This window comes from Chamaea fasciata, unplaced genomic scaffold, assembly GCF_029207755.1.
Source record: "Chamaea fasciata isolate MVZ Bird 193981 ecotype frontalis unplaced genomic scaffold, bChaFas1.0.hap1 SCAF_5, whole genome shotgun sequence".
Taxonomy (NCBI): Eukaryota; Metazoa; Chordata; class Aves; order Passeriformes; family Sylviidae; genus Chamaea; species Chamaea fasciata.
This window is the reverse complement of record NW_027094090.1, coordinates 59358690-59378923: the sequence shown is the minus strand read 5'-3', so window position 1 is coordinate 59378923 and position 20234 is coordinate 59358690. Positions and strand designations below refer to the sequence as shown.

Below are 20234 nucleotides of genomic sequence, written 5' to 3'. Positions count from 1 at the left end.
CTGACCACAGGTAAGCACGGGAATCAACTTCCCAGCCAGCAGATCAGATGATAAATACACGGCATATACAGTACTTAATTTGTAACTTCGGTGACATATTAGAGGATAAAATAGAGGGAAACTCTTGGGAAAACAGGGATCCAAAAATAAGGGTTGTTCTCCCTCCTGTGTCTGGGGGAGGCTTTGCTCTTCTCTCCCTCGGCACTTGTGGAGATGAAATGATGGCATGGAGGGAATCTGGGCTGCGGAGGAGGACAGGAGGGCCTGGATCCCGGCGGGCAAACGGCGACGGCTCCGCATTGTTCTTGCCAGCAGATGGAGCAGGGCTGGCACGGGAAGGGTGAGCGATAGGAGTGGGAGGCCTTCCTCCTCTATCCACGCCTGCCCCTCTCCCAAGAGCTTCTCCTGAACTAGACCGTCTCCCCTTTCCTGCAGGAGGTTTCTCGTTCCCTCTCCTGGCCAGCAGATCCATCCCAAAGGTCTCTCCTGATGAAGGTAAGCTTCTGCCAGGGCTGCCTCCCTGCAGTGATGCCTGCCAAGAGCTGAATACTGCAATGAGGGCTGATGAGTATAAAAGCATCTATCTCTACTTCTCCACTGGTGTCTGTATGTCCATGTTCACATGTCCACAAACACCCACTCTTTTGCTCTTAAACTGTGGACTACTGTGAGCAGACAGAGCTGTGTCTATACACCTGTCTTCTACACACCTGTGACCACTTTCCATTTCTCCTGAACTGGTTCAGCGTCATTGTCTCTAGCTGTCAGAACGGTTATTTTCCACTCTTGTGTTTCTGCTGAGTTTAAGCCAGGATCAACTTGAAAGATGGATATGTTCATGTCAGGTCAGCAAATTAAACGTAGTGAGCTAAGAATAACTGGATTCCAAAAGTGCAATAAACAGAGATGGGGTGGAGATGGAGAAGTACTCTTTTCCTGCTTAGCCCCAGACATAGGAATGAATGGGAAAAAACCCATGTAACCCTCCACCTCCCCTTAAAGCCCCTCTCCACAACCAATTCCCCTTACCCCCAACACCCATTTCTTCATTCCTTTAATTTGCTTTTTTGGTCAGATAGTCAGACACAGGTCCTCCTGCAGCTCCTACACATCCTATATGTTTCAGGCTTTTAAAGTCAGATATAATCATGGTCACCCCTTGATAAGCACCCATCAGTGTGTTGTTCCCATCCCAAGATTCCTGCAGATGTGGATCACACAGGGGTGAGAACAAAAAGAGCACTGGCCGCTGCATTTTTGTCTGCCACTTTGAAGAGGACATGTCAGAGTCCAGCTCAGCATGCTGTGTCAGAGGGTCAGTTCTGCACAGGTAATCCCTCTGCAGGTAGCAGGCCTCCTCATGGCAAAACTGCCCTTCTGTGCTCTTACACTTAAGACTCAATGCCTATTTTTTCCATAGATAATGATATATATCTATATAAAATGTGGACAAAGTGGGTGATCCATCTGTCATTTTACAAATATTGCATATGCACTGGCTTGAGAAAGGACAAGCAGGCTCTGATGGGTGGGCAGTGCTCAGTGAGCATTATAATCAGGCAGTTTAATACAGATGTAGTGCTGCTGGTAGGGCATCATGCCGTGCACATGAAGAGACAAAGAAACAACAAAATATACAGAATAAACACCTTCTGGTTGGCAGAGGGAGACATTTGCAAGTAACTCCAATATCTGTGTCGCATTCTTTCTTCTTTTATCTTTTGGTTTTCATTATCCTACTTCTTGGAATCAGTTCATTCTTTTTCAAAAGAGTTGGAATATTTTGTTCTTCTGTTTTTTTATTATTTTTAAAAAGCAGCTCTTTTGTTTATGTCACATATATTATCTTCACCATCATTAATTAAGACTTCACCTAGTGTTATGCCCATAGGGGAAAATCCAAGATTTGTAAGTGGAAAAGTACATCAGTGTCTCATTTGCTTTATAATAGTCTCCATATTTGAAGCCAAATGGTAGTTGTGTAGCCCTGGTATGTTCTAAAACTGCCATTCCAGTGTAATTTATTTTAGTCTGTTATAGAATAAAATAGAGATGATTGAAAATCCTAAAGCTCATACCTGAGAAAGGACACAAAGAAATCAGCATGGATTGTACTCTTTCTTACACTTTTTTAGGGGCAGAAAGACATTTTGTTGCAGTAAATGCCTTTGACATAGATGTTTAAGTGATCTTCTACACAGACAGTAAAGAATATATATTTTATAAGGTTTTTATGGGGTATTAAAAGTCCAAGGTGGCCAAGTTTCCTAACGGAAAAAAGCAAAATATCTCAGGGTTTGAACAGAGGCACCATCTGCACCAGAGTGACCCCAGATTAATTGACTGTGAGTGTGCATGTCTTTGTGTGTGTGCATACACGTGTGTGTGTGTGTGTGTGTGTGTGTGTGTGTGCGCACTTCAGAGGGACATTCTTTGCTTCAGTTCCATTATAATTCCGTTAAATATTTATTACTGGAATGTAAATTCTGCTGAAAACTGAGGCCTTTGCTTTGGAAAAAATAGACCATCACCTACCACGGGTGTTGTCGCTCAAGTGAAATAGGCAAGTCACTTTTGGAGAAACAAAAGGATTTGGTTATATAAACAAGTCGCTGTACTGAATTATAAGAGTGGGGAAAAAAAGAACAAAAAACCTGCTGACTGCTGGTTGAACTATTCCTTGGCTATGTGTGAACTGAAGTTCTGCAGACCTAGCAAGAAGCAGGAGCAATATTAAAATGAATTGGATACTAATAGTGGAAATAGTCCAGCAAGCATGTTTACAATATGCAGTGCTAAGAATGGCTTTATTTTCAGATTGGTTTGTCTTTATTTACAATGTAAAGCATTAATAAGCCTCTTAAGGAGATTAGGGATGGGACAAAACATTGGCTGATCACCTTAAAGCCCAGGGAAATTAAAAAAAGTTCTCAGGTTGCTGGTTGAAATAACAAACTAGAATCCTTTTATACTTCTTACACTGCTATGAAAGCTTTACTTCTAGATCATTTCCAGACACCAGAAAGTTGTCTGAAAAAGAAAGGGAAAAAAAATCCTACATTTGTATGAGCTTTAAAACTCATTTTGGGACTTCAGCTTGATACTTGTGTATAGGAGAATAAACCTGTAATGTGGCAAAGCTAGTCAAAAAGAGGAACCAAGGACCAGTCTAGCACTACAAACACTTGGGAAGGGATATCAAATATTATCAAATAATATTTGGGGTTACACTTTATTTTGAAGGGTCAAAACTGGACCAGACTGCTGTGGATAGTACTAGCACTTAGGCTCAGGTATTTGTATCACTTTAAACCCTACTGTCCTTTCAAGAATATAAATAGGCTTGGAAAAACCAGATTATTGGAAGGATTAAATTGGGATCAGTGTCAGTAATAATCTATTCCTTTGTGGTGAAACCAACTGAAACAGGGAAAGTTTGGGGGAGGGGAGTAATGCTATACAACATTGCCTACAGTTGTGTGGGAATGAGGAATATAAACAAGGGGAAGGAGGGTTAAATAGCACAGCTCTCTTGTGCCCAACCAGCAGGGTATACATAAAGCTAGAGAAATCCTCCCTGGAAATAGCATGGGCCAAGACACTGCCTCACCAAAGGCCAGTAACAGTGAGGGAGAGCCAAAACACACCAGTCTTTCTAATCTGTCAAGCTAATAAAGTCTGTCTGTGTGCTGTGCTTCCACGCTTCCAGTCCTACCACCCAGTATGCTCTAAGAACCACAAAATCATAGAGGAATCATAAAGGAACTTTATTTCCTTTTTTTTTTTTTTTTTTTTTTTTTTCAATCCCATTGCCCGAATCTTTTTCCTACAGTGTCACTCCAGTTATCTCCTAACCCGGCTAGAAAAAAGGTGTTAGGTACCTGGCTGCCCTGTCTTTGGGGATTCTGAATTACCCCAGGCTGAGGAATGTCATTTGGTCTCCAAGCACCAGCCCCTCCATCACCAGCTCAGGGCAATTACCCCATCCAGCCCTTATTCAGCCATCCCCATTGCAATCCATGCAAGTATGGCTGACATAAGAGCTAAGTGAGCAGCAGCTGGCCTAGGTTCTCACTGCCCACAATAAATTTCTACAAGTACAATCAAATTTATTTGGCTCCTTTGGATTCAGAATGATTTTGATAGCAGTGACTTTAATTTGGTGATGAATTGCCCACAGATTTTTTCTTTCAGCCAGAAACATGAGATCAAGGTACACAAGATACCTTGTGGTGGTTGAGCAAAGAAAGCAAATTGAGATTTGTTTTCCATCTTGTCTTTCAGAGAAAGTTAAAGACTGGGTTTTGAGTCTGGAGCTCTCTAAGTGAAATCCTGCCTCCATGACAAGCCATTTTCTGTTTAATCTGAAGATGATTAGAGGACTGGAGCACTTTTGCCATGAGGAAAGGCTGAGAGAGTTGGGGTTGTTCAACTGGATAAGAGAGGGCTTCTTATAGTGGTCTTCCAGTACCTGAAGGGGGCTTATAAGAATGATGGAGACTGACTTTTTAGTAGGGACAGTAGCAACAGGACAAGGAGCAAGGGTTTTAAATTATATGAGTGTAAATTCAGACTCGATAAACAGAAGAAATTTTTTGCAATGAAGGTGATGAAACACTGGCACAGGTTGCCCAGAGAGGTGATAGAGGCCCCATTCCTGGAAACATTCAAGGTTAGGTTGGACAGGTCCCTGAGGAACCTGATCTAGAAGGAAATGTCCCTGTCTGTGGAAGGAGAGTTGAAGCAGATGATGTTTAAAGATGCCTTCCAACACAAAGAACTCTATGATTCTCTGGGAAAGGGTTTTTCCCTGGATAGGAGTCTTTATCCTTCCACTGACCGCTGAGTGGATGGTGCTGGGAGACTGATGGCAGTACAACATCAGGGCTTTGAGCAGGTTTCTATAAATACACTTGACTATAAGCAAGATAGTGGTGAGAAGGAAGGAATGCAATGTTTCTTGGAGTAAATAACACTTCACTTATACTGCCCAGTGACAGGAGCAAAAATCATAGGGTGGGCAATTCCCAGCACTGTTCCCAGGTGCTTTTCCAAAAGTTTGCTTTAACTCTGTACAGAATGTATTATTTGGGGTTTTTTACTGTTGAAGAAGAAAGGGTTGATATTTGGAATTGTGCATTTATAGCTTTTTCTCTTCAGAGGCTTCCTCATAAAAGAGGTTCTTTTCACATTTCCCATTGGATTTTTTTTAATATGCATTTAAATTTCATCCTCTAGTTCTTTAGATGTAAAATGCAAGCCTCTGCATCTACAAAAAAAGCTCATGCACTTTTCTTTCAGTCTTTCAGCTTCTCATTTTTACTTCTGCTCATTTACAATTATTTCCCTCTTTATTTATGTGGGCATGTATTTTCCCTGGGAAGCCGCTGCCTGGTCTCTGGGAGTCAGTGTAACCTGACTCCAGCCCTCCTTGTTCTCTGTGAACCTTCTGGCGTCACGGAGCAGCTCTCAGCAATCCAGGGGCAGGATCACTCGCTTGCTTGGCCCTGGGCGCTGAGCACTGGGTGCCCGTTCCCTGTTTGCCGGGTGCACCTCAGCATCTGGAAATGCTCAATCATCCCAAAAGAGCCTGGTCTCAGGTGGGTTGTGAGGCCAGAAACCCCCATGGGGGCAAAGCAGGAGGGGCATGAGCGACTTGGGAGGGCCGGAAAGGGGAGGGCATCCCAGCATCGCAGCCTGCATCCCTCCATCTCCCTCTGCCGCCGCTCTTCCGCTGAGGAAACCAAGCTGGCAGCAATGGCACGCTGTGCTTCAAAGGGCCCCTGACAAGCACGTCACTGCTATTTGTGTAATGGGCTGAAATTCTTGACTGAGCAGTGATACATAAAGGAAAAGTCTCAGCGTAATTACTGATCCTTGCAGCCTTTTCATTCCTGAAAATTTGAGGGTAAGGAAATAGCTGTAAGGGTAAGCAGGAGAAAAATGTTGGTTCACGGCACATTCCTTATTTAAACATTTTCAGCATGTCCCCGGGTTGCTGTCCCATAGGCAGGGCTTACCAAGGGTGCGATTCCTTTCTTCTTCATCTCTAAATCATCAAGCTTTCTCCTTGGACATCAATTAGAAACATCAGAGCTGATCAAAAAGAAGGGGGAAACAATTTTACACAGATCCTCCATCACGATTTCCTTTCTAATTTTCTTGTTTTAATTTTCACATTTTAAAAAACTAGTTTTGAACACTTCTTTCTTGAAGTTGTGAGAAAATTTCCCCTTAGCCTCCCACAATCAAGTAATAATAGAAACAAAATAAGTCCCCTTCTAAATCCACATTAAAGAAATTTATGCTTGTCCCACTTCGGAACTAGCTGCTACTGAGACCTGCATTTTTTCATCTCATCTCCACTTTCTTGTGGGTTCATATTAATTTCTCTGTAGTGGTAGAAATGGAGTTCCAGGCATGTGTTTTTCTCAGAATCAGGCTGAGACTGACTCTCTGCCCACAGCTTTTGTCAAGTTGGTCAATGGGTTGAGTTTGTCTGAGAAGCAAACTGTCTCTTTAGTACCAGTATCCAGCAGAAATTCTTCCCATTAATGCCAGCCAGGCTCCAGCAGCCCTCTGCTTCATGGCAGTTTCTTTGTCCAAAGAGATCAAAGCTTTCCATGCTGCCTGACTGGGACACCTTCTGTGACCCTGCACAAGCTGGGAAGCAGCACCTCAATTGATTTCAGCTTTCCCAGTTGACACAGTTTGCTGGAATTTGGAAAACATTCTGTGGAAAAGAGTTCAGCAGCAGCTGGTGTGCAGGCCACAGGCTTTGTGGGCTCCGCTCCCAGTGCCACCGGTCACAGCACCGGTGCCTTGGGTCACACGCCAGCATGAGGGATGGAAGCAGGATAGGGTCCGAGATGGAGCCAAGGGTACCAGGTACAGCCTGGCTGAGCTCACAGGCCAGGGTTGTTCCACAGCAAAGCACAAACCTCCCTTTTTCTCAGGTGCCCCACATCTGAGCATGGGCGAGAGGACAAAGTCTCCAAGTCAAAGGGGCCAAGCACTAGGGTGGGAAGAGCAGAGTCCACATTCAGTAACTTGCCTGCTTATCTCAATATTGTACCTGGCACCATGGTACTGTAGTGATTGGAACCCCATAAATACCAATGACAGATAGTAATTAGCACCCCATACATACCATCAACACATGATCTTGCCACTAGGGAGCAAGAACAAGTTTTTCATACCCAACTGGGTCAGCAAGCTTGAAGGTGAAAATAAGAGGAAGATATAAAAAACACTGTTTGAAAACAAAGATCTTCCTTTGGAGTCAAACTTTTTAATGAAAACAAAGCCTAAACCAGCAGCCTTGTACTAGTAGCCTTTGGCTCCAAAATACCCTAAGTTAGTTTATATCTGGCTGATAATAGGGTAGTTGATTGATTCATTACAGCCAAAGGCTCAGCTCCTAGGAATGCATGGGGCTTAATATTTTTTCTGGGATCTCTTTGATCTCTGCTGGAGGTTGAGGAGCAGGCTCCAAATTATAAAGTATTTTTGGAATTATATTGAGACCATTTTTCAGAAAAGTCACCTTCAAGTCTTCAAGATTCTCTCTAGAGACACAGGGATGGTGGAAAACTTCTAGCATGACAGTTTTATCTGAGGAAAAGGAGTATGACCAGTCTTAAAGGAATGGTAATCCAATCACATTTGGACAAACACTTGAGCATGGACCTAGGACCTAAAGTTTTCTACACAAAACCTAAAGCACAAGTTTCTATGAGAGTGTGTGGAAGCAATAATAGATTTACAAATCTCTGTAGTTCAGCTAGAGGAAGACAGGCATCCTACACATAGCACATGGGAGAAACTCACCTTTCAATCCAATGTGTTACATTCCACAGCTCTACTTATTTCAGGTTAACAAAACACAACAAAGGCATGGCACCTGCATTCTACCCATCTCCCTCTACACAGAGCCCTTCCTGCCCCGCCCTTGTACCTTAGAGCCCAGCAGGTCTTTCACTTTGTCCTGTCTGCCAGATGCTGGTCACATCTGCCAGGGTGCTGGAGAGCTCCTGCCATCAGAGTAGTGGCTGAGAGTCTGCTGGAGTCTGGGGGTCTCCTCATCACAGATGGTGGTCAGCAGGACTGGAACCTGCAGTTTAGTATCTGACAAGTGCTCTGGCAAAGCAGGTCATGGAACAAAGAAACCTCCTTCAGCATTAACTCTAATAACCTCCTCCACAATACTATAGAAATGTAGAAGGCTCTACATTCACTGACTGCATTTACCCGAGCATTACAAAATATTAAATAGCATATTTAGCAAAACAAGAGCTTTCAGGTATTCTCTTTGGTAGGCAATTGTCAAGGGCAGAGCTGCATGTCGAGTTTGTATCCACGTTGAAACCTCCACTGACTTAATTAGGGTAAAATGCACGAAGTGTAGTCATTATAATCTGCTTTGCAATGACAAAAACATATAAAAGCCATGTTCATATGACAGGAGTGTCCAGATTTTGCATCCAAGCCTTTGACAAGATTGGAGGGGGGAGAAGAGGGAAGGAGGGGAGAAGGGAAGATCGTAAGAATTGCTCAGCTGATATTTCTAAAACCCTTGGAAACAGCCACTGAGTATTTTGCTGCCTCCACCCTTCCCAGTAGTCTCATTACGGTAAGTAATGTTGCACTTACTTGAAAACTCAGGTTTTGATGAGGCTGGCTGTGCAGAGGAGGCAGCAGCACAAGCGATGCTGAAGATCTCTGCTCCCAAATGCTGAACTCCAGCGCTCGTGCCCCTTCGGCTCCCAGGAGCATCTCTGTTTGCTTTCAGAAAGCAGCTTGAACTTCTGCCTTAAAGTAAAAGCATATCATGACAGATACTCTAATCACAATGTCTAAATATAATACAAGGGAAGACAATTTAAGAGAGCTCAGCTACACTTTTTAAAGCAACTGTCAGGAAACTGACTCTGTGGCTTGCTGCTTTAGAGTAAGATTAAATGAATCAGTCTCACCATTTGAATGCGTGGGAAGTCAGAGACAGCAAAGTGACAACTAAGGACAGTTTATTTATAATTGGGCCCTCCTTCTATAGCTGTTTGTGCGCAAGGCCTGTGCACTAAGTACAAAAGTACCTGCCCTTTATTTAAAATTACTCACCAGTGCTACGTGTATGTCAGGGAGATTGCTATGCTGGTTTGGCTGATTACAAAGTTTATGTAATTATTGAACTGTCTAGTGATGTTTGGTAAAAGCTTATTATGCAGCAGCTTCAAAAGGCTCTGACTCCACGGTCTCACAACAAGGAAGAGCCTGAGCTGGGCATTGGTGCCAGGAGACATCTGGAGGGATGGCATGGGGACTGAAGCACCCATCAGTGCAACAACTTTGCAGTCCAGGAAGGTCTGTGAGGGCTGGAGGGTGACACCAAGGCAGCATGGTGGGTGCTTTACAAGCAGGGCCCCTTGATACTTGAGCTGTAGACCCCCACTCCTTGGGCTAAAGCACCTTTGACTTTAACCCAGAGGTTTCCAAAAGAAGAGGTCTGCCACTGGGAGTCAAGAGTTCTGTAGCTGCAGATGCAATCACGAACTTGGGAGAAATTCAGTAGTTTATGGTACTGTCTGATTAATGAGCTCAAGTGGAACAGCATCGTCAAGAGAAATGGGTTTGTCAAAGGAAAAAAAGGCGGGTTTCTCATCTCTACCTCCCCAGGATGTGGCCCTCACATTTTAAAGTGTCATTCTGAGTGAGTGAAAGGCAAAATCCACAAATCTGAGATAAAGCTGCTGAGAGAAGTACCGGGGAGTGGCTGAGTCCCTTGGAAAAAGTGCAGCATTGCTCTTTGCCCAGCCTCCAGGTGGAAAAGTCAATGGAATGAAGCTGACCTCAAGCTTTTATTCCTCCCCACTTTGGCAGACTTTAGTCTATAGCATCAGCCTGCACCCCTAACTGGGAAATATTATTAAAATGACATTAAATATTAAGAGAGACAACACAGCATCACTCGCAGTGAAGGAGCTCCTGACACAGCAATCTTTTCCTAATAAACTGCCTTGACAAACAATTTACTTATGTTCTTATTTCAATTAGATGAACTGCTCTGCAGCAGTAAGGGTGAGTGTGGCTGGGTGTTATTTCAAGAAGTAGTAAATATTTATTGCTCTCTCTCTGCGTGGAAGAGGGTGGGCAGCAGGGTCGCAAGAGAAGACCTCATGAGCACAATTCTTCAAGCTGTAAAAATTACAGGCTGTGACTAATCAGCAAGGCACAATGCTTTTGTGTCAAACTTTCACCAATTGCTTAGCTATTGGTGCAGCATTAACAGTGATGGACATCATGGCCAGGTTGGGCTCGCATAGAGATCTGGGCTGGAAAAAGGGATAATATCCACTGCACAGCCAAATAAGTGTAAATACTAGAAGAGTTCTCCACCCCTGACCAGAAGGCTCCCACCAAGCTCAGGGCTGCGTTGTGGCCGGCACTGCGTGTACCAAATGTACTCCTTGGCCCACAGTACCTAAACACACAGAGACCCCCAACAGATCCGTGGTCAAGTCATGGGCTCAGATCTCCAGGCTCCCAGATGAGCAAGGGAGTGGTGCAAAGACAGGAGAAGGACTGCTGGAAGGTACTCGGAAATTTAAAGCAAAGAAAATCTCCATCTCGGCTTTCTTGGAAACTTTGCCTGCAATTTCAAATATTTTCTGTTGACAGCATGAAAGACATGGAAGTAAGCACATGTGTGCTTGTCTTTGAAACACTGCTGGTCTGATGGCCATTTTGGAAAGGGGGATAAAAATGTTTAACTTCGGAACAGCAGTTGCTTTCCAGAAAATCCCTTGAGGCTCCACACAGCGCACAGGTTGGAAGCCACGAGGTTTCTGTCAGCACATCCATACTTATCCCTGAAGTACAGCATAGAAGATCAGCTCTGGCAAAGTGACAGAGGAAGTTTTATGACTTTAAAGTCACTGAGTTTGTTTTATAAGGCCTGACCAAAATTTTACCTCAGTCTGTATAAATTTTTTCCCATATAATAAAATGCCTCTCTTTGAAAAGACTGTTTCAGAGGCTGAAGAGTAGAGGGAAATCCCTCCCCTTGTTGCTGAAGGCATGGCTGAGATGGAACATAGCTGCTCTTCACTGGAAAGATCATGCAATGGGATTTTTAAGGTGAAGAGTGAAATGATTAAATAAAGCTGAGCAGTGAGGTGGCGTACATGAGTGGGCCAGGCAGGCATTGTCCAGTAGGAATTTGGCTTGTAAATCATCCTGTTATTAACTCCATAGAGTCTGTAATGATAGGGAGCCTCACCTAATGCCTCATCAAAAAGTCAACACACTTTGCAGAACTGAGCATCCCTCATACAATCCTCTACAGCACTTCACACAGTGAATCACAGCCTTGTACGGAGTATTTTCTTTTCATATGTTGCCCTTTTAATCTGAAATAGTCCCTTCCTTTCCCTTTGACTGGTGTTCAGGAATGGATTTTAAATTGATATTAGATGTAAAATTTCAGATCCAGAAGAAGAGAATTCGGAGTGCAAGATGATTCCTCATGTGTGCATCCACATCCCTACAGAAATGATTTGAAGTCTGGAGAATATGATTTAGGAGGCTGAGCCAAACTGTCCACTGAGTGGTTGTATTTAAAGCTGCATATGTGTCTGGGGGCATCAGAGCAACACCAGTACCAGTAAAGCTGGTAGGAGCTCAGACTTTGCCCACAGGGCCCTGCTGATGCCACTGGCCACTAAAAAGGTTGAGTTGATGCTGGCAGAGACTGTCCCTCCCTTGGAAATGGCACTTTCAGTAAGACCAAGAATGTGAGTCAAAGTTCAGGAGATACACTGATGGTTTCAGCAAAGGAGGATGAGGAATTGCAAAGTGAAAACACAATAAAATTTAGAAATAGATCATTTGGAAAATTTCCTTTTAAAAATTTAAAATAATTTTAATTTTTTTAAAAAAATATTGGGGAAAAAGAAATATGGAAATAACTATCAGCAGGATAAAAGGACTACATTTAATTTTTTGTTGTGTAGAATGGGAATTTTTTTTTCCTTGCTCTAAGTGTACCTTTTAATGCAGCTTTATTGGTGGAATAATTAACAAAGCCTGCATCACAAATGTGGCGCTCTCAGGAGCAAGGTACTGATGTGCCCTTTCCCACTGCAGCAGAGGTAGGAGGGTTTCCAGTGAGCTCTAGGAAGCAGAAGTCTCTCAGGAATTTCTCAGTCCAGCAAATGCACCAGTAGGTGCTATTGGCAATTTTCACCAGAAGGATTTTCTTCAATGAGTTTTTCTCCCTTTCAGCCAAGGACAAACCTCTGACACTAGCCCACATTATTGTTTGAAGACAGATTAAAATCTCGTGATTCTGACATCGTTTTATTTTTAATTTCCACACTGCAAATGTCAGGGGAAAAAATACCCTAAAAATTATACTTCAGAAAAGACTATAATTACTTCCAATTAAATCATGGCCCTAGTTGTTTGAAAGACAACCACAGTTAGAATTTCATTATCTGATAAGCACTTTTCTTTAAAATATATTTCAAAGTTTCTTTTATTAATAATAATAAGAAAGGGGTCCAAGATCTTGCAACAATACCTGAGCCAACTGCAAAAGCTCGACTATGGGAAATTGTGTTTAACCCCTCAAATGGAGAGGCCACATCATTTTTAGGGCATTTATTTCAGCCATACTCCTGATGAGGAAGCAAGCTGAGGAAGATGATCAGATGGGGTGTTAGGCTTGGGTGAGGTGACCCAGATCTCTGCTTTCCCCAGGGCACTGATCAGGCTGTGCGCTCACATCGCACCTTCCCTCCATCCATGGTACCTGGAGCGTTTTACAACATCTGTCCTGTTCCTCATTGCCACACTCCTCTCTCTATCAGGGTACATCTGTTGAAGGCACTGAGGCTTTATCAGCATCATCTGGTTTCTTAGTGGGAATTAAGTCTCATCCCTCTGTATGCCTGTGCTGTAGATCCATTTGTTACCCCCTGAAAGGGGCATTTACATCACATGAGCTGCATTGAGGAAGCCACTGATGTTCAGACTGAGTAAAAATATCTGAGTCCTGATAAAGCCCCACTCACTGGTGCATGGGATAATTGTGCTGTAAGTTCTTGTGGTCTTATTTTGAACTTCAGCTGTGACAGAGCCATCAGATCCCAATAGTATGCAGCATATGTTCCATATGTGTTCAAAGATAAGGGCCTTCCCTCAGAACCTTACAAAATAAGCAGTCGTAGTCCCAGCCCAGTATGCTGGCTGTTTTCTGATGTGCTTGGAAGTCCATCTGGATCATTTGCCATGAGGAAGAGGGATGCACGGGCTTGAGGGAAGGGGCAGGGGGGCTTCCACAAAACACCTGCCTGCAAAAAGGCTTGTGTGTGGAGGGATAGGTGACACTGAAGTCACCAGCAGCAACCCAAAATCCCTGTCTCGAGGGACAGGATTTTCTCCAGGTGATGCTCACAGAGGCAGCCTATGGCAGGTGTTTGCTAATGATGATCCTTGTGGGACCCTTCCAACTCGTAATATTCTGTGATTAGCAGAGATGTAATGGACATACCATAGCAGGCTGCCTGGGCATCCACAACTTGCACATAGAACAGACATTTCTGCTTTCCATGGAAAAATCCTTCCCCAAATATTCCACATCACAGTGGCTACTCTCTGATCTAGTCTTAGTAGGTGGAAAGAAATTAAAAATTGCAATTGACTCACCAGTAAAAATATGTGAGTGTACCCAGCAAATAATATAGATTCCCTCAACACTTACCTAATAATTTTGCTTTTAATTAAACTGTCCATTCCCTCACTGATTTACATTTAAAAATAAAACAACTGTGTGTATTTCATTGGGAAACCTTCCCGTGGTGTTTAAAAAAATATTTTGCTTTGTTTAATGTGAAAGATTTGGGCCCTGATACTCTGTGTGCTTACAGACTTTCTCTTCTGCTTTTTGGGGTTTTGTTTTGTTTTTTCGTTTGTTTGTGATTGTTTTTTGTTTTGGGGGGGTTTTTGGGGGGGTTTTTTGTTTGTTTGGGGTTTTTTTTTTGGTTGGTTGGGGTTTTTTTATTTGTTTGGGGTTTTTTTTGGTTTGTTATGTTGGTGGTGGTGGTGTCATTTTAATGTACCATACTGTCTTACAGTTTTAGGCTCAATCTCTCCAAAGAAATAAATGCAGTGGATGGACACTGAACCAAGACATCTGGAAGTCACAGATCCCCCAGTTTTGGGGGAAGGAGGAATAAAATGCATCTCAGCAGCAGGCACCTCTGGCAATGCCCCTAGCATGCTCTTGGCACAGCCAGGGTTTGGCAGAGGCACCAAAGAAGAGGAGGTGATACCAACATAGCATTTCTGGCTCTGAGAGACCAAAGGGCATCTTGTGGCCACTCACACAATCGCCCTAAAATGGGAATGATGAGCAAAAACTATGTTTTAAAACTCATCTGCCTTTCTTCTTAAACTTGACTTTCAAAATCTGTAGTAATTTCTAAGGGAAAAGAAGCCCAAAGTCTCACCATTTCCAGCAAGAAACAGTAACTTCTGCTGCTCCCACTGTAATCAAGTATAGGCTCGGGTTGTTACCAGCAGGCCCCTGAGACACACCAGTGAAACACCATGTGCCTTTCTGGAGGAGTTACATGCCAAGACCACCAAGATTTGCATCAGTGGAGCAGAAATGGAACTCCTTTGAGTGCTGGCTCAGTGCTGTAAAAAGGCCACCCCTCCTTTCCCTGGACTAGCGCCTGCCACCGCCACCCAGCAGCCACACTGGACATAGCTGGGCATGCTGCTGCCTCGGTGGCACATGATACTCCATTAACACAGCTGAGCATGCCACGTACCTGCACCCAGACCAGGGCTGTGTTTATGGGAGACCCAAATATACAAATGGAGAAATGAAAAAACCTGCAGATGAGGCATTAAAGGTGCTTCTCCAGTGCTGGTTTGCCATCCTCCCACAAAGTGAGGGGGACAGAGAGGTGGTCTGTTGAGGTGGGAAAGCCTGTCAGGATTCAAAATTCCAGTGACACCTCCTGCAGTCTCAGGCACAAAGAGAGTGGACCATGATCTCTCCAGCAGAATAGCCTTGCCCTGGGGATGTTGCAGCAGCACTGCTGTTGACTGTCTCTCGACAGGTATGTTCACACCACAGCTCTGGCCTTGGCTCGGGGACCCAGATGACAAAGGGTGTAACATCCTTGCAGGGATGCTCAGTTTTGGGGAGAATGGAAAGAAGGTTGAAGACTCAGAGGTGGGCCATCTCCAGAGTGCATCACCATCTGTTCACAGCAGTGGGGAAGTAGAGCAAGGGTTTGTACCCCCGTAGATCCAGCCACATGCCCAAAGTCCTCTCCAAAAGAGACACTTAAGGGGGAGGTCCCTGTGTGAGCTGGGGAGGAAGACTGTGCCCAGTTGGGCAAATCCCTGCTCTCTCTACATGCCCACAAAACACCAGCATTGTCCATGCACCATGCTCCCATAGACAGTCTGGGGCTGAGGTCAGGACCTGTTGGGGCTGGTATTTATTTACCAAATGTGGCCTCATTTGGCAACAACATTTAAAAACATGTAAGACCAGAACAGTCCTTGTTGGTGAAAACATGCCCATTAATTTTCCTATTTTGGGACAAATTGTAAGTGAATGAGAGTGGATAATGTCCTTGGCGATATCAAACCTGAGAAGCATTCAGGAATTGTTGTCCTGGACCAGCCAAGCAGTCCATCAAGTTCAGCACCTTTTCACTAAGACAAGCAGAATAATCTGTGCTTTGAAGCCAACAGCTTTTGCATTTGCCTAAACATGTCACACACAGGTTTGGATGTTCCTGTGTCGCCCTTTGTGCTCCACACACCAGCCACAGGGCCTGGGGGCTCCACTTCCATGCCCAGGCCACACATGGTGAGTCCTGCAGACACCTCTGATGATCCCTTCCTCCTTTTCTTCTGGCAAGGAGTGAGTTTGGTTTATATTTTAAGCTCCTGTGTCATGCCAGCTTTGATGGACGTGGAGTTAACACAGATCCCACAGGCTATGGAATAGCCCAGGGTGAAAGAAAGGAAGAAGAAACTATCAGTGCATCTGACACAGCAGAGACTGGTACATCTGCCCCCCATTCTGCAGCTGAGGAGAGTGAGGGTGATGTGACTGACCTGGAGCCATGCTGCAGCAGAATGCAATGCCAAGAAGTGAAGCTGGTTCGTGTAGCAGCCCGCTCCTCTAGGTTTGTCTTCTGCTCTTCTCCGACACTTCTCCAACACTTCTCCACATCTCTTCTTGTGTCTCCCCCTGCAGGGAGGCAGGCTGGGATCAGAGGCACCAGTAGCCTTGGAAAGCAGTTAAGGTTCTCCATCATAAAGAAGAGAGCAGTGCAGAATTACAATGACCAGAAACATGTTTTAGTAAAATATGAGGCTTTCGACTCGTGCCTAGAGCTGAACCCTGGGGGTTGCCATAGCTAAATAAGAGAGGGACAAGAAACAAATTCAAATACCGTGCCTGCTGTCATCTGCATGCTTGTCCTCCACCTCTGGCCTGGACTTCCCCAGTGGTCCAGCTAGAGGCAGGTTCATTTCTTTCCAAGATTTAGTGATGGTTGATCTCGGGATCACTCTCAAAATGAAGTAGGGATTGAGATGGGAGCAGGTTTTGCTCCCTCTGCTGTACATACTCCTCCAGTGCCATCCCAGCCCACTTTTGAGCCCTCAATCACCTCCACCAGCCCTGCGCGGCACTCCCCATTTAAAATGTATCCTCAGCTTCATGTTGCAAACAGAATGCTAATGGGGCGTGAGACAGCTCTCCTGTAGTTCCAGGCATTTTTCAGGGGAGAGAGAAAAATCATGCACAGCACTGAAGATACCTTGCAAACAAGATGGCCCACAGGAGCCTGGGGATCACACCCTCCACAGCCCAGCCACGGCCATCCTGGTCCGTCGGCTGGTCAGCTTGGGTTGTTCCCTGGCCTGCTTTTATCTGCCAGCGTAGGCACCCGCAGCACCCCGAGACAAGGGCCAGGCTGGCTGGAGCGCTTGCCTCGCGTTGAAATCCCCAAGTAAAAGTTACCTCTTGCCTCGTCCTCGAGACATCAGTGGGAGTAGCCGGGTGTTGAGCCCTGCTGCGACCAGGTGCTGCGGTGGAGAGGTCTGAGTGGCACCAGCAGCAGCGAGAGGCAGCGTTTTGAGGGATCAGCAGTAACAGCAGGCACAAAGGAAGTTATGTCTTCGCCGGTCCGGTCCCCAGACTGCTCATCTGTAAGGAGCTCCAGGCAGGCAGATCCAGACGGCTGTTAATGCAGGATCACAGCCCGAGGTTTTGTTTCCACCTTTGCCAGAGGCTTTGCATGACTCTCAGCTTCCTTTGCCTGCGTAATGGGTACCTGGTGACTGACCTTCCTTTGTAAAGCTCCTGTGAGGCAAAGGGGGTTCCTGTGGCTTCACCTACAGCTTTCCTCTATGCACCGATAAAAATGATGCTCGTCGGGTTGGTGCTCCTACAGCAAGAGCTCAATCGGAAAGACGGATGATTTAAAACTAAAAAAAAAAAAAACGGGGGGGGGGGGGCTTGGGGGGGGAGGAAGAGAGGGAGGGGGAGAATAGGCTGTCAATCTCAGTTAGTAAACACTTCTTTGATGTGGTTCCTTTTTTAAAAACAAAACAAAACAAAACAAAAACACAACCTGACTCCTAAAAGCAACAACGTATGTTTATTTTAAATGCATCCGCTAAATATTTACACTGCAAGTAAGCTAAACGAAAAAAAAAAAAAGATAAATTGGAACTTTTGTCAGTGAACCAGATTGTGAAATGCCTTGAGGGAATAGAAGATTTATTTGGGGAGAGGGGGAGAGGTAGGAATTTTCCATGCTATTGTAAAACATGAGCACAAATTATATGATCCCCACAGCCAGTGAGTTGCAAAGCTTCAATCAGCTGCCTTTTTATTTTTTTCCTTTCCTCTCTTTTCTATAAAGAGGAGGGGGGGAAGACAGAAGTGTTTCACCAACTTCTGTTGACTGTTCCTTTTTTCTCCTGATTGAAATGTGTTGTTAAACAAGATCCCACATAATCTCAGCAGAGGGTTTCTCTCGCTCGCTCCCGCTCCTTCTGGGAAGCCGCGATCGGTGCCATCGGCGCTTGATTATTTGCAAACTCCCTTCGCTGGGTTTTTTTTTTTCCTCCCCTTTTTTTTTTTTTTTCCTCCCCTCCGTCTCGGTCTCCGTCTCCCTCTCTCTCCCTCCGTCTCTCTCTCCCTTTCTCTCACCCCCAGCGCAACTTTTGCAGGCGCCCCGGCACACGCAGCCATGCCGCGCTGAGAGCGGGGGCACCGCGCCAGCCCCCCTCCTTCCCTCCCTCCCTCTCCTTTCCTCCCTCCCTCTCTCCTTCCCTCCCTCCCTCTCTCCCTCCCTCCCTCCCTCCCTCTCTCCCTCCCTCCCCAGCGCCGCCGTCCCGAGCCGGGGGGGCCCCGCCGCCCGCCGCCCCTGCCCGGCCCCGCGCCTCGCCCCGGCCCCGGCCCGGCCCGGCCCGGCCCGGCGCCGCCGCCCCCCGCCCGCTCGCCCGCCCGCCCCGGCCGCGTCGGAGGGCCGGCAGCGGGGCTGGATGTGCCCGGCTCCCCCCGCGCTGAGGTGGGCAGCGATGCAGAAGGCAGGCGGCAGCTTCGCCTCCGCCGAGAGACACCCGCTCAAGATGGCAGATGTGTGTTGAGTTTGGGGGGCTGCGATCTCGCGTCGTTCGTGGCGGCGTTGCCATGAATAACAGGCGTCCTTGCACCGATGGCCCCCATGTACGAAGGTAAGCCCCGGCCCGGCCCGCCCCGCCGGCACCCCTGGCCCGGCCGCAGCGGGGGAGGGAGGGGGGAGCAGGGGGTCCCCGACCGCCCGCCCGCGGTTCGCCGTTCCCCCGGGCGATGTTGCGGGGAGGCGGCGGGGCACCCCCGCCCTACCCGGCGCCCGGCGGGAGCGGGGCGAGGCGCGGGTCGCCCCCGTCTCTGCCCGTCCCGGCCCCGCGGTCCCGGGCGCTCGGTCCCCGGCGGGGGGCGGTGGGTGAAGTCCGTGCCGGTGCCGAGCAGAACAATGAGGTGGACGGAGCTTGCCCTGCGCCTCCGTGTGTGTATGTATGTGTGTGTCTGTGTGTGCCTACTGCCTGCCTGCCCCTCGCCGCAGTTCGCTTTCCCAGGACCGGCTACCCCGCTCCGTTCGCCGGTTTCTCAGGAGTTCCCCCCGCCGTGGCTCCTCTCCTCCGAAGCGCGGGGACTCCGCGGGCAGCGGCGGCGGGGACAGCGCTGCTGGAGCCTGCTGTCAGCTCCTCTGGCTTCTCCTTCAGCCCAGCCCGGGCTGCGGCGAGAAGCCCAAGTACCCCAACTTAGTTTCTTTCGGGTTAAAAAAATCACAATAATTACATATATTTATATATAAATATATGTATGTATGTATGTTTGTGTGTCTGTGTGTGTATATACGGCTGTGTGTGTTAGATTGATGTGTAGTCCAGGATGTCTGTTTGAAAAGAAAAAAAATCAGAGATGTATCGAGGTTAATTTAAATCCCCTCGCGACGCATTTACCCTTCCCCGTCACCCCTCCCGGCTCGGCGCTGCCCGGGGAGCGTTACATAAAGCGGAGGGACATCCCCCGGCGGCCGCGCCATCCCGCCCGGGGCCCGCTCGGCGGAGACCCGGGCGCGGAGCGGGCGGCACGGGGACACGGTACTTTCCTCCCCAGAGCGAGGCCGGTAAAACTTATCTGAGGAGGAAATCGAGCCCGGGCTGCGGCGCCCGAGCGGAGGGCGCTCGGCGGGCGGTGTAAAGTTACCGGTGGCCCGCCGGGTTATTTCTGGGCAGCCCCGGTCTCACCCGCTGTTGGGAGTTCGGACCCCGCCGGAGGCGGGCAGACAAAGGGGAGCATTTTCGTTAGCGCAGGGAGGACAGCCGGCCCTCCCCGCGCTCGCCGCGGCCGGGCACGGGGCTGCCGGAGTGCGGGGACGGCGGGGAGCCGGGGGGGCGGCGGCGGGGCCGGGGCCGGTGCCGGCGGAGGGGCCGCGGCGGGCCCGGGGTGCCGGTCGGGGCCAGCCCGCCGGCGGCGCCCTCTGGTGGCCGCGTCGCGCCGCCGAGCGGCCCCGGCCCCCGGGCCGGGCAGCCCCCCCTCCGCTCCCCGCCCCCGCGCCCGGGCCGCCGCCGGCGCCTCCCCCGGTAGCGGGGCCCCGCCGCGGGCGGGGGCAGCTCGCCGCCGCCGCCGACCCCCGCCG

At 47.4% G+C, this 20234-nt stretch overlaps 2 protein-coding genes across 5 annotated transcripts in view; one reads left to right on the top strand and one right to left on the bottom strand.

The window, feature by feature from the left end:
• TBXAS1 (thromboxane A synthase 1) overlaps window positions 1-17463 on the bottom strand; it is a 259885-nt gene extending 242422 nt beyond the window's left edge. For both annotated transcript variants that reach the window (XM_066183899.1, XM_066183900.1), the window contains exons 1-5: window positions 17060-17463; window positions 16147-16282; window positions 8653-8811; window positions 7958-8139; window positions 6021-6096 (exon numbers count right to left, since the gene is read on the bottom strand). The gene's annotated coding sequence lies outside the window, so the exon portion shown is untranslated. The remainder of the gene's footprint in view (window positions 1-6020; window positions 6097-7957; window positions 8140-8652; window positions 8812-16146; window positions 16283-17059) is intronic.
• A 1055-nt stretch (window positions 17464-18518) lies between these two features.
• Window positions 18519-20234, top strand: part of HIPK2 (homeodomain interacting protein kinase 2) — a 128514-nt gene continuing 126798 nt past the window's right edge. For 2 of the 3 annotated variants that reach the window (XM_066183897.1, XM_066183898.1), the window contains exon 1: window positions 18520-18783. In XM_066183897.1, coding sequence (XP_066039994.1) covers window positions 18765-18783 — 19 coding nt within the window. In that variant the 5' untranslated portion in view covers window positions 18520-18764. Of the gene's footprint in view, window positions 18784-20234 lie in introns of all 3 variants that reach the window. The other variant, XM_066183896.1, reaches the window with a different exon arrangement.